Here is a 14,427-nt window from a genome sequence, read left to right on the forward strand (position 1 = left end):
ACTTTAAAGTAGGTGGTGCATAGCTTCGGAGTAATTTATAAGATGAGGTTAATGGCTCTGTTTGGCAGAGTCTGTTCAGAAACGTATGCTCACATTTATCATCCATGCCATTTTTCCATTTCCATGCTGTCATATATTTAATAAATATATATGAAATGAATATATACAGAACATTTTGTCATTTGCCCATGTGTTATATTATCAGATAAATACTAAGGAGGTAGTGAAAACCTTCACATATCATGGCTCCAGTTCAGCAAAGCACCTAAGCACATCTCTAACTTCTAAGCTTTTGCTGAAGTCCTGTTGATGGTGTGACCATGGTTCCAGGGGAGCGAACTAGGGTCACTCAGTTAGGGTGAACTGCAAAGAATGGGGCAGACAATCACCAAAACTGATGGATATTCCAAGACTTAGATTTACCAAGCCAGCACAAAACAGCTTCTATAATATCTCACTGGTTACCCAGAAGCCAACAACACAGTTCACTTAAAGCAACCCAGCCTTAGGCCTCAACCCAGAAAACCAAGTCAAATATGATGAGGATTACTGAAAATCTTATTCATCATATAAGAAAGTTCTACCAATCCCAAAGGATCAGACACATTTCTTCCCAGGTTAATTAATATTTCAGATCTTACCCAAATACATGCTTACAGACAATTCTTATTAACTAAACTAAAATTTATTAAAAAAGAAAAAAGAGAGAGTATTGATTAAAAGATCAATATAATACAGACATGAGTACAGTTCTTGAGATTAGATTCATAGGAGTGATGGTGAGCTTTGTAGTTGCAAAGAGTTCTTTCAGAAATAGTCCATATGTTACAGTCCAATGTCCATATTCAGGGTGATCCAGATGAGACTGGAGATCTCAATCTTATGACTTAAGCTTCCCCTGCATGAAGCATCAAGCAGATCTGAGATAAAAAGGATTAGGACCCAAGGCATCTTTATACAGTTTCAGGCCTTCTTGTGACAGCTCAAAGTCCTTTGGCAAATAATAGGCAATTATGGGGACTTTTGAGTAGATCTATTTCCTAAGCATCGCAGGTAATTATCCACATAGATTAACATAAGGCAATTTATCCATTAGGCAGTGTGTCACAAACTTTAAAGAGACTTATAAACAGTGACATCATTTCATCCAAATTTAATCTAAATGTTAATATTCCCTTTTGATCTTTGAATCAGCAGCTATAGTGACAGACAGAAAATGTCTGTTTACATCGCTTGCATTAAAAAAGTTATGCGCACATACATACAATTAGTATCACCTCTAAGTTCTAACAAGACAGGTTTGCATTTCAAAGTGCTAGTCTGTCTACCATGGAGTGTCCCTAATTACCGTTTACATATTGTTCTAGCATCTCACTAATGGTTAACTCTGGGTCATTTAGGGCTTGTCTACATCAGAAAGTTGCAGCGCTGGTGAGGGAGTTACAGCGCTGCAACTTTGAAGGTGTACACATCTGCAGGGCATCACCAGCGCTGCAACTCCCTGTTTGCAGCGCTGGCCGTACTCCCGTTTTGTCTCGGGTGTAGAGGATCCAGCGCTGGTGATCCAGCGCTGGTAATCCAATGTAAACACTTACCAGCGCTTTTCTTGACCTCCGTGGAAGGAGGAAGCCTCTGGTAATCAAGCTGATCTCCTTTCCCGGTTTGCTCTCTCGTTCCCGGAACCCCGAGCAAGCAGGTAAGGAGAACCGCTTGCTCGGCGGTTCGGGGAACGAGAGAGCAAACCGGGAAAGGAGACCAGCTTTGCCGCGGTTTGCTCTCGCGTTCCCGGAGCCACCCTGCAAACCGCAGGGAAGGAGAACCGCTTGCTCGGCGGTTCGGGGAACGAGAGAGCAAACCGGGAAAGGAGAGCAGCTTCGCCGCGGTTTGCTCTCTCGTTCCCGGAACCCCGAGCAAGCAGGTCTCCTTCCCTGCGGTTTTCAGGGTGGCTCCGGGAACGCGAGAGCAAACCGCGGCGAAGCTGGTCTCCTTTCCCGGTTTGCTCTCTCGTTCCCCGAACCGCCGAGCAAGCGGTTCTCCTTCCCTGCGGTTTGCAGGGTGGCTCCGGGAACGAGAGAGCAAACCGCGGCAAAGCTGGTCTCCTTTCCCGGTTTGCTCTCTCGTTCCCCGAACCGCCGAGCAAGCGGTTCTCCTTACCTGCTTGCTCGGGGTTCCGGGAACTAGAGAGCAAACCGGGGAAGGAGACCAGCTTCGCCGCGGTTTGCTCTCGCGTTCCCGGAGCCACCCTGCAAACCGCAGGGAAGGAGACCTGCTTGCTCGGGGTTCCGGGAACGAGAGAGCAAACCGCGGCGAAGCTGGTCTCCTTCCCCGGTTTGCTCTCGCGTTCCCGGAACCCCCCTTGAAGCCGCCCAACAGCGCTGCAGTGTGGCCACATCTAACACCACTTGCAGCGCTGGTTGCTGTAAGTGTGGCCACTCTGCAGCGCTGGCCCTATACAGCTGTACTAATACAGCTGTAACAACCAGCGCTGCAAAATTTTAGATGTAGACATGGCCTTAGTCTGTGAGCCGCTTAAACCTTTCTGGTCATACATCACACTTTGTATCAAATTTGCTGCAATTGTATAACAGTGACAGCAACAATGATTTGCATGGTCAGATTTTAATTAGATAATGTCACAGATGGTGAATCAGATGAACTTAAGTATGTTGTTGAATCAGGGCCTAAATTATGTTTTTAAATCAGTAGTGTTTCAGTTAAATCTGTGAATGAAAAAGTTGTATCCAAAGTTAAGATGTTATCCTTTATAAACAGTTATTTAGATGAACATTTACACCTCTTTTTGTTTGGAGTGGGGAATTATTGCTTTATTCCAGTCCTGAGAGATTAACAAATATCCTTTCCTTTTGGGGTGAAACTTTCAGTTGGTGTGAATCCGTGCAGCTCCAATGACTTCAATGGGACATAAGCACAATCTTAAAGATCTGTTTAAGTGCTTTGCTGAATTGGGTCCTTAATTATAATGATTAATTGTATGGTAGTTTTAGTTGACAAAAACATTTCTATTGTTAACTGTAGCAGAAACTGGAGATGAACAAAAGACCTCCATCTGGGACCTCATCTACATCTAAAAGCACATCACCAACTCTCACACCATCGCCATCCCCATCTCCATCCCCTAAGGTTCACAATGCGGAGTCCTCTCTCTCTTCCTCTCACAGACAAGCCAAGAGCAATGGTGGCTCCAGCAGTGGAACTATTACTGATGAAAGTGAGTAGATCACTATAGTCAAGAAAACAAAGTTTTAGAAGCCATAATGGTACTGGTTTTGTGTATGAGGGGAAAAAATGGGTCTTGTTTCCTTTTTAGAAATTTAAAAATATTCTGTTTCTAGGCATTTGAGATTGGCAGCTCCTTAACTCTTCAACTGCTCCAGCCCTCAAAGCCTTTGAGTCCCATCCACATGGAAGGGTTTCTTCGGTGTGCGATGGGCAGGGTCAGTCATGTAGCAGAGCTGCTCTGCCCCACATCCTCTACTGTAAATCCTCTTTTCTACACTTTGCACAGTGTAATTTGAGAGTAGCAAGTGCCCTTTTGATTATGTTCCATATGAAACTGAAATTGACATGGTTCTTTTTATTTAACAAATTCATTTAAAAACTACATTATGTTATAACAGTTTGGATTGATGATGTCAGCAGGTACTAATCCTCGTTAATTGTAGCAGTGCATTATATTTATTTTATTCAGTTATTATTCTTTGAGAGAGTGAGGGGTTTTAAAGAACTGTTTAAAATGTTTAGGACTTTCCTAGTTAGATTACGTTTTTTAAATTGAAATTTTGGGTCTAAGCTGCTGTCCTGATTAAAAATTACCCTTACGCTATTGAAAATAGAAAATAGTTGATTTTGATATTTCTGGAAATTGGATTGTTAATATATGAGTCCTCTTAGAATTTTAGATAAAACATCCCTAACTGTCTTGTATCATTTCTGATGATGCACTTTATTCATTTTGAGAAAGTCAGTACTGATTCTACTTTCACATATTCTAATTTTATGTTGGTGGGTTTAATTCCATTTACTTTAGTGGAGTGACTTCCAATTTATATTAGCGTAAAGGGGAGCAGAATTTGCCTTGCTAACTGTTCTTATACTGCAGACTGGCTGTTATAGAGAGGACCTACTAATGCCCAGTTGAAAAGGGACCCTGGTGGCTCTGGTCAGTACTACTGACTGGACCGTTAAAAGTGTGGTTGTCAGTGCAGTGGGGCTAAGGCAGGCTCTGTGTGGCTCCCGGAAGCGGTGACATGTCCTCTCGCTCCTAGGCACAGGGGTGGCCAGGAAGGCTCCATGCACAGCCCCTGCCCTGAGTCATGGCTCCACAGTTCCCATTGCCCAGGAACTGCGGCCAATGGGAGCTGTGGGGGCAGTGCCTGCAGGCGAGGGCAGGGCCCCCACCCCTGCCCTGAGCCCCCTCTTGGACTCAGCCCAGAGCCCTCTCCTGCATCCCAAGCCCACTGCCCAAGCCCAGAGCCCCCTTCCACACTCCGAACCCCTCAGCCCTGCCTGGAGCCATCTCCTGCACCCTTGGCCGGAGCCTTCACCCCTTCCCATATTCCTGCCCCAACCCGGTGAAAATGAGCGAGTGAACAAGAGTGGGGGAAAGCGAGCAACGGAGGAAGGGGGAGGATGGAGTGAGTGGTAGCTGGGCCTCAGAGTAGGGGCAGGGCTGGGACTGGGTCTCAGGGTAAGGGGTGGGCAAAGAGTGTTCTGTTTTCTGCAGTCAGAAAGTTGGCAAGCGTGTCCTGTAATGGACCTCAGCCACATTCTGAACACTGACTGACAGGTTAACCACATCCATGAAGGCCTTAGAACCAGCTGAAACTCTTCAAATCTGGCATCCAAACTGCTCCCCTTGCAAAAACCTGGAACTGTGTCACAATCCCAGACCTGATGCTTCTGTGCTACAGTAACATTGTTCACAGAAGCTCTGCTCTGAGCTTGAGGATTAAGGCTCTCTGGCTACACCAGTAGTGCTGTGGCACTGTAAGCTTCCTCACCTCCAGTGACATAAGGGTTCAGAGACCCTATGGCAGTGCCAGAGCCACAGTGCTGTGCTTAGTCAGTGGTAGTGCACACACACTCAGAAGTCTTATGATAAGCAAAATTAATATATGCAAAGGACTTATTACCGTATTTAAGATTTTCTTTATTTCACACAAAAGAAAATTAAGCAGTTGATTTGCACATATTCTTATAATATAGTTACGGGGAGCATAGTGCTTAAACAGTTTGTGTGGTTTCTTTTTAGGCAACCAGTTGGGGGACCACCAAAAACTTGTCCATAGTTTGAGAACCTCTGACATAGAGAATCATGAAAGAAGAACCCATGTGAGAGTAAAAGGAGTTTGTGAAAACTTGGAGAAAGGTAATCTCTCTCGTGCAGAATGACATTGAAAGGGGGCTTTAAATCTGAGCACAGTAGAAGTATTAGTTGATAGATCCTTCAGAGCCCTTTTTCCTTCCAGTGACATAATTGATAAAATTATACATTATTATCAACAAAAAAGTTCTGATGAAAAAGGGCTAGAGAGCACAATATCATCTGTGAAGCCCCAAAATCCAGATATTTCAGGATTTATCACCTATTACACTGAGATTGTTCAGAGAAATGAGAGAACTAGTTAAGGAACTGAGGAAAAAAGGGATATAAGGAAAAATGGGGGTTCCTAGTTAACCTTATCTTCTGTAAGAATAAAACCTTTAGATTTTACTGCTGACCAATCTGACCCTTCCCCTTTTAAAGATCTAAGGATGTCTACACTAGACTTTGCCTTGGGGAACAGCCTACGGTATAGAACAAACATTTGTAACATGGATCAAATGTGTGGGAAGTGTCCTCACAGCTTTTAGAAATATGTCAAGTGTGTTGAATTAATTGGCAGTCAATTAACTTGAGGTAGAAGTGTCTAATGAAAACAAGCATTAAAATGACTGCTACCTGGATTGTCCACAACCTTGAAGCACCTCTCATTTGTAAACAAGGATGCTCCCAAGAGGGACTTAAAGGAAGAATCAGTCCTTCAAGATACCTTTTATTTTATTTTGAGTTTTTGTAAAACTGAGAGGGATTTCATAATTGCTAAGACCAGAAGGGACCATTATGATTATTTAGTTTAACCTCTTGTATAACAAAGGGCCATAGAACTTTCCCAAAATAATTCCTAGAGCATAGAAAAACATCCATCCTAGATTTAAAAATTGTCAGTGATGGTGAATCCACTGTGACCCTTAGTAAAATGTTCCAGTGTAACCCTCACTGTCAAAAATTTACACCTTATTTCCAGTCTGAATTTCTCTAGCTTCAACTTTCAGCCATTGGATCATGTTATACCTCTGTCTGCTAGATTGAAGAATCCATTATTAAATATTTGTTCCCCATGTAGATACTTAAGAGATTGTAATCAAATGACCCCTTTATCCTTGCCTTTGTTAAGTTAAATAGATTGAGCTCTTTGAGATATAGCTATAAGGCATTTTTTCTAATCCTTTAATCATTCCCATGGCTCTTCTCTGAACCCTCTCCAATTTATCAACATTCTTCTTGAATTGTGAGCACCAGAACTGGACACTATATTCCAACAGTGGTCGCACCGTAGCTAAATACAGAAGTAAAATAACCTCTTTAGTCTTATTTGAGATTCCCGTTTATGCCGCTCAGGATCTCTTTTGCCACAATGTTGTATTAGAAGCTCATGCTCAGTTGATTATATACAATGACTCTCAAATCTTTTTCAGACTCACTGCTTCCCAGTATAGAGTTCCCCATCCTCTAAGCATGGCCTACATTCTTTGTTCCTAGATGAATACATTTACATTTGGCCATATTAACATGCATATTGTTTCCTTGTGCCAGTTTGCCAAGTGATCCAGATGGTGGTTTATCAGTGACCTATCATCTTAATTATTTACCATTCCCCCAATTTTTGTGTCATCTGAAAACTTTATCAGTGATGATTTTATATTTTCTTCCAGGTAACTGACAAAAATGTTAAATAGTGTAGGGCCAAGAACTCATCTCTGTAGGACCCCACTGGAAACACACCCACTTGATGATTTTTCTCTGTTTACAGTTGAATTTTGAGAGTTATCAGTTAGCCAGTTTTAAACCATTTAATGTGGGCCCTGTTAATTTAATATCATTCAGTTTTTTTCATCAGAATCTTGTTTGGGTACCAAGTCAAACAACATACAGAAGTCTAAGTCTATCATGTCAACTCTGTTACCTTTATCAACCAAACTTCTAATTTCATCACAAAAAGATATCATTAATTTGACAGGAACTATTTTCCATAAAGCCATTTTGATTTGTATTAATGACATTATCCTCTTTTAATTCTTTATTAATCGAGTCCCATATCAGTTGCTCCTTTATCTTGTCCAAGATTGATATCAGGTTTACAGGTCTATGATTATCCAGGAAGTCCCGTTTACTCATATTAAAAATTTGCACATTAGCTTTCATCCAGTCTTCTGGAACTTCCCCAGTGCTCTAAGACTTTTTGAAAATCAGTGTTAATGGTCCAACAAACTCCTGAGTCAGATCTTTTAAAACTCTTAGACGCAAGTTATCTGGACCAGCTAATTTAAAAATGTCTGACTTTAGTAGCTTTTGTTTAGCATCCTCCAGAGATATTAGAGGAATGGAAAGAATATTATCATTACCATCATCTATTTTTTCCCCAAATATGGAACAGAAATCTTTACTGAAGATGTCTGACTTTTCTGCATTATTATTGATCATTCTACCATTTCCAGCTAGTAATTAACCAATACCATTGTCAGGATTTTTTTGTTTGTTTGTTTGCTTCTAATATATTTTAAAATCTCCTTCTTGTCCTTAATTCTGCTGGCCATATATTTCTCCTTGTGTCTCTTTGCTTCCCTTATCAGCTTTCTACAGTTCCAAATTCCTGATTTATATTCATTACTATCAAATTCCCCTTTTAAGTCCTATTTGGTGTGATTGTATTAATGGGGGAAAGAAAAAGATAGTTAAAAGTGGAAGAAGAAAATATAAAGAGGAGAATGTTTGTGAGAGGCTTGCAAATGTCATTATTTAAAGTAAGTCTGTAGGATCTCCAAGATATATGTTTTTACAATATTATTATTATTATTATTTTGTAATTCCATAATTTACATTTTTGTAATTTTCAGTTTGGTTGCTTATTTTACTTTAGCTTCTCAAATTAAATTGTCTTTTTTGGTAGAATGGCAGAAAGAGAGTATAAATCAGGTGAGGAGATGAAACTACAGAAACGGCTAGGACAATATGTCCAGTCTAATATTAACAGAGATGACTGTTTGTAGAACTCTGTTGATATAGTTTAAATATTTATCTGATTGTGATAAAATTTCAAAGTGTGTTTTGAAAAAAGATTTTTAGCTATCAAGGCCTCCAAGTTTTAATTTCTCCAGATCTTGCAAGGAAACCCAAGCCCACGGTTGAAATTCAGTAATCAGATTGTGTCATGTACCAAGGTCTTTGTCGTGCAGGAGAAAGAGAAGGGCTGTTAGGAAGCCAGTTATGGCTTCTGTATTCTTAATCTGTCCCAGCCCTTCACTAATGGACCATATGCAAACTATGATTGACATAAATTGCACAAAGCAGATCAAGCATTGCAAAGAGATCAGAACTTGAGCAGGGAATCTGGCCCCAAATATTTAAAAGCAGATCTGAATAAGATTAATGTACAGAAGGCAGCATTTTATATAACAAAGCTGCATGTTATGAGAATAAGAAATATGTTTATCTTGACTTTGAAACTTGATATTATCAAAGTGTCCTAAAACAACTTCAATGGAGGGTCAGTCGTTTGGAATTATTAATGACTGATTTTTCCAAAAATAAATATTTACTGTTTTTCTAAGAAGAACAAGCCCTTAAGCACTCAAGTTATTGGAGTTTAGAAATTTATTCTTGATGTGTGGAAAATTGATGCTGTTGGAGTTATGCAACATATCTCACTTGCAGCACCATGAGAGAGATTTATTTTGTTTTTCTCCTGTCCAGCTGAGGTATAATTCATTTATTTTTCTGAGGCTATTAGAATATGTGTTCTGTTTTTTCCCCATATTTTTGGCTAAAATACGTTAGGCTATTCTTGTGCCGTCTTTTAGAACTGAAACATAAAATAAGGAAACAAAAATCTAAAAGACTTTAGTAAGAAAGTTCTTTGATGCTAAGGAGTGCTTGAGGATTCTCTATACCCTGGTGAGTAAGTCACTCACCTGGGAGCTAGGAGATGTGGAGTCAAATTGCTCATCTGAGTCAGGCAGAGAGAAGATTTGAATCACATTTCCTGCACCTCCCAAGAGAGTGACTTAATCATCATGCTGTAGAATCACTGCATCTGTGACTCTGTCCCAGTGAATAATTGTATCTTTATACAAAGTGGAACAGCTTCAGAAGGAGAGATTGAGAGCAATCCTCCCCAGAATAGCCTATAACCTGGTGGTTAGGCTTCTCATCTGGGAGGAGGGAGATCTGAGTTTAGAAGTCCTTCTGCAAAGTGGGAATTCTAACATGTTTCCCACATCCCAGGCAAGTACTTTAACCATGAGGCTAAAGATTATTGTGGATAGACAGACACACACATATACAGTTTTCTGAAGATGACCAGACCTTTTCCAATTTGCTGACAAATACGAATAACATTTTTTGAACAATATTGAATATTCAAGAAGAGAAGTACCGCAATTCTGGGCCAGACCAATGGTCCATCTTGCCCACTATTCTACCAGATTTTCAGGGGAGTGTACAGAACAGGACAGTGAGAATAATCCAACCTATGTTTGTCTTCCAGCTTTGGGTAGTCAGAGGTTTAGGGTTGCCTGATCATGGGGAGGCATCCCGGGCCATCTTGATAATAGCCATTGATGGACCTATCCTCCATGAACTTACCTAGTTCTTTTTTGAACCCAGTTATACTTTTTGGCCATCACAACATCCCTGGCAATGCGTTCCACAGGTTAATTGTGTGTTGTGTGAAAAAGTATTTCCTCTTGTTTATATTAAACCACTGTCTATTAATTTCATTGGATGACCCCTGATTTTTTGTATTGTGGAAAAGAGTAAATAACACTTCACTATTAACTTTTTCCATACCATTCATGATGTTAGACTTTGATCATATCCCATTTTAGTTGTCTCTTTTCTAAGCTGAACAACCCTAGTCTTTTTAGTCTCTCCTCATATGGAAGTTGTTCCATACAGTTTATCATCTTTGTTGCTCTTCTCTGAACCTTTTCCAGTCCCACTATTTCCTTTTTCAGATGGGGCAACTAGAACTGGACAAAGTGGTGTGGGTTCACCATGGATTTATATAGTGACATTATGATATTTTCTTGCCTTACTTTCTATCCCTTTTCTAATAGTTTCTAGTATTGTGTTAGCCTTTTTTACTACTGCTGTGCACTAAGCTGAAGTTTTCAGAGATCTGTCCACTGTGACTCCAAGATCTCTTTCTTGAGTGGTAACAGCTAATTTAGAACCCTTCATTATGCACATGTAGTTGGGATTACCCCACTACTCTGAGTTTTTGGTTTTCTGGCCAAACCAACAAATCTATTATTCTCTCAGCCCTAGGTGGACATGATAAGATTTCTCATATTTGGTAGCCCTCAACACTAATAAAAAACAACAACTGTGTCTCTGATATATGAGTATTACATCGTTTTGTGTTTTTTTTACTAGCAGTCATTGTCTTTGAGATGATTGTTACATGGAAAATGCTCTTTCTGTCATAACATTTGAATAGTTATGAAGTCATTGTTAGGCTCAATGGTTGATTGATTTGTCATAGTATAAACCCCCACTCTGAACCTTAGTGTCCAAAAGATGGGGTACCAGCATGAATTCCTCTAAGCTCAATTACCAGCTTAGAACCTGTAGCGCTGCCACCAACCAGGAATTTCAGTGCCTGGTACACTCTGGTCTCCCAAAAACCTTGCCCGGGAACCCCAAGACCCAGACCCTCTGGATCTTAACACAAGGAAAGTAAACCCTTTCCCCCACCGTTGCCTCTCCCAGACTTCCCCTCCCTGGGTTACCCTGGAAGATCACTGTGATTCAGACTCCTTGAATCACAAAACAGAGAGGACAATTCACCTTCCTCCCTCCTTCTCTTTCCCCCTCCCAGACTCCTCCTGAGAGAGAACGTAATCCTGACACAGAGAGAAATTAGCCTTTCTCTCCCCCTTCCCTCCTTTCTCCCCACCAATTCCCTGGTGAATCCAGACCCAGTCCCCTGGGGTCTCACCAGAATAAAAAAACAATCAGGTTCTTAAACAAGAAAAGCTTTTAATTAAAGAAAGAAAAAACAGTAAAAATTATCTTTGTAAATTAAAATGGAATAGGTACAGGGTCTTTCATCTGTAGACACTAGGAACACCCTCCCAGCCTAAGGATACAAGTACAAATTAAAATCTTTTCAGCAAAATACCAATTTGAATGCCTTTCAGCCAAATACACATTTGAACTCCTTTCAACCAAATACACATTTGCAAATAAAGAAAACAAACATAAGCCTAACTCGCTTTATCTACCTCATACTCACTATTCTGGATCTATAAGAAACTGTATCAGGGAGATTGGAGAGAAACCTGGTTACACATCTGGTCCCTCTGAGCCCCGAGAGTGAACAACAACCAAAACTAACAGCACAGCACAAAAACTTCCCTCCCTCAAGATTTGAAAGTATCCTGTCCTCTGATTGGTCCTCTAGTCAGGTGACAGCCAGGCTCACTGTTCTTGTTAACCCTTTCCAGGCAAAGAGATATGAAGCACTTCTGTTCTATTAACTTTTCTGATCTGTTTATGACATGATTAAATTATTAGCAATATATAATCAGAAGTAACATACTATTCACTTGAATGCATTATTTGTTTGGGTACTAAAATTAATGGTAACAGTCTTAATAATGTAGTAAAATAATGAAAGGCAGTAACTGAAATTAAGAAAAAGCAACTTCATATTACCCTTATGCAAACAATGCACTTTAAATTGGATAAGTTGATTCTTATAGAGGCTGCTTCATTTTGGTATACGTAGTTGGTATCAGTACCTATAAAACTGTTTCTATTTTTCTCATGTGCATTCCACAATAGGTGTATGTGCTCGCCATGTGCAACAGTGCTGGAAGTTTGTCCCCTAGCAGTACCCGTAGGGGAGCGCCCTTAGCGACCCTAGAGTATTGCCTCTATGGCGCAGTATAAGGGGTGCTGCGCGCTACTCCCACCCTCAGTTCCTTCTTGCCGCCAGTGAAAGTGCATCGGAACTGCTCTGCTCCAGCTTGGCTGCAGATTCCCTCTTGGACTCTGTTAGTTCACAGTTAGTAGTACCTGTAGTTAAAGTAGTTTAATTTAGAGTTAGTTTAGTGCACCTGGGTTGGGACATGCCTCGGGCTTTAAGTCATGTGACACTTGCAAGTAGCCGATGCCTGTGAGTGATCCGCATGCGGACTATTTACGCTGTCTGGGGGAAACCTATCTCAGCAATCGCTGCAACATTTGCAGATCCTTCAAGCCTTGGACCAAGAAGGAATGGGACATTCGGCTCTGAGCCATTTTGGTGGAGTCGGCCTTGACCCCGACTCCAGTGCGCCACTCCGAGTCAGCACCAAGCACTGCAGTGTTGGTGCATGGCAACGTGTCGGTGCCTTCCACCAGCGGGCACTGCTCCCTGTCCGTGGTACACTCCAAGACAGCTAAGAAGAAGTCTTCTCTGCCAAGACACCAGAGTAATACCGAGGGAGAGACTAGATCCAAGTTGGGCAGTTCTCGGTTCCCGCTGGGCTTCTGGCCTCCGACTCACATTGAGCAGGAACTGAGAACTGGCCCACTCTGTGACGACCTCCCCGGACATCTGGGTGCCCTCCACGCCAGAGGCCCTGCAAGCAGCCCAGGACATTATGCCTCTGCCAGTAGCAGGGGCACTGCCACCGTTGGCTCCCTGGTCCAGAGGCAAGCCACTGCTTGGATCCCTGCAGTCACCCCCTGGTCCCCGTTAACCCTCACCAGGTTGTCTGGCTGAGTACCGACGGGCAGGGGTTCCAGGCAACGCTCCGCCTTGAGGGACCGTAGACCTCACGAGGAGAGCGGGTCCCGTCGAGACCGGGACAGACGGCACCGGAGATCCTTGTCTCCGAGAGGTTACCATAGCCCTTCATGGTACAGGCATCTACGCCGTTCCTGTTCTTAGTCTGGCTCAAGGTCATTGCTGCGGCACCGCTCCTGGAGTCCTGGGCGTCGATCGCTGGCACCTCGCCATTGCGGATCTGTCCGTTGGAGCCGATCGTGGAGCAGCTCTACCGGCGGTACTCCCGCTCCTCCATGCTGGGATCATGGTCTTGTGGTCATCACCGTTCCCGACACCACTGCTCCTCCTGGTCCCAGGATAGTGGCAGGTCGTATGCCAGTTCGGCCTCCCTTCGCACTCATCAGTCATTGGGACACGCTAGTCAGGCTGAAGAGCCTGCTCCACCAGTGCCACAGCAGGTTAAGTGGCACTGGGGTCCTTGGCCAGCACAGTGGTACCAGTGGGCTCCATGGCCCCCGATGCAGCCCCCGGTGGAGGTTTGCTTGGTGGCCGGAGCCTCAGAGAGACCGTCGGCCTCCATATCTCATCCTCCCAGGAAGGAGTCGGTGGGGTATTCATCACCGGTTCCGCGCCTGGAAGGAAACCAAGATGTGGTGCCTGCGGCACCTGTGGGTACACAGAGTACTGTACCCGCATCCCCTCATCCTTCCTGATGAGGCGATTATGGCCCCTCCTCCGCCTGTCCCGCATGAGGACTCTAAAGCCCACCAGGAACTGTTGAAAAGGGTGGCATCAAGCCTTAACCTTCAAGCCAAGGAGGTGAAGGAGCCCTCAGGCTCCCACTTCAATGTCCTCTTGGCCTCAGTGCCCTCCCACTCCATGAAGGGGTGGCAAAGATTCAGATGCCTTATGGTAAGCCCTGGCTTCCTTGCCCCGCATCTATAAGAGGGCGGAACGGAAGTACTTCATGCCTGCCAAGGGGCATGAATACCTGTACACTCACCCTGCCCCCAACTCCCTGGTGGTTGAGTCAGTCAACCACAGGGAGAGGCAGAGCCAACCAGCCCCTACTCCTAAGAATAAAGACTCAAAGAGACTGGATCTATTTGGGAGAAAGGTTTATTCATCCTCAATTTTCCAATTAAGGGTGGTGCACCACCAAGCCTTCCTGAGGAGATACGAGTTCAACTTGTGGGGCTCTCTGCCCAAATTCGAGGACTGCCTCCAAGAGTGTGATAAGAAGGATTTCAAGGCTCTGGTGGAGGAGGGTACAGCGGCTGCCAGGGTGACCTTCAAGCAGTGTCGGATGCTGTGGATACGGCTGCAAGGTCTATGGCCTCCGCAGTGTCCATCAGGAGGGCGTCAT

At 43.0% G+C, this 14,427-nt stretch overlaps 1 protein-coding gene across 5 annotated transcripts in view; it reads left to right on the forward strand.

The window, feature by feature from the left end:
- Nucleotides 1-14,427, forward strand: part of ANKS6 (ankyrin repeat and sterile alpha motif domain containing 6) — a 96,761-nt gene that overhangs the window by 40,403 nt on the left and 41,931 nt on the right. For 4 of the 5 annotated variants that reach the window (XR_003998947.1, XM_030551631.1, XM_030551633.1 and 1 more), the window contains exons 12-13: nucleotides 3,037-3,229; nucleotides 5,273-5,389. Coding sequence is in view for 4 of the 5 variants with exons in the window: in XM_030551631.1 (XP_030407491.1) it covers nucleotides 3,037-3,229; nucleotides 5,273-5,389 (310 nt within the window). In the remaining variant the exon portion in view is untranslated. The remainder of the gene's footprint in view (nucleotides 1-3,036; nucleotides 3,230-5,272; nucleotides 5,390-14,427) is intronic. The other variant, XM_030551632.1, reaches the window with a different exon arrangement.

The sequence above is a fragment of the Gopherus evgoodei genome, chromosome 2 (assembly GCF_007399415.2).
Source record: "Gopherus evgoodei ecotype Sinaloan lineage chromosome 2, rGopEvg1_v1.p, whole genome shotgun sequence".
Classification (NCBI taxonomy): Eukaryota; Metazoa; Chordata; order Testudines; family Testudinidae; genus Gopherus; species Gopherus evgoodei.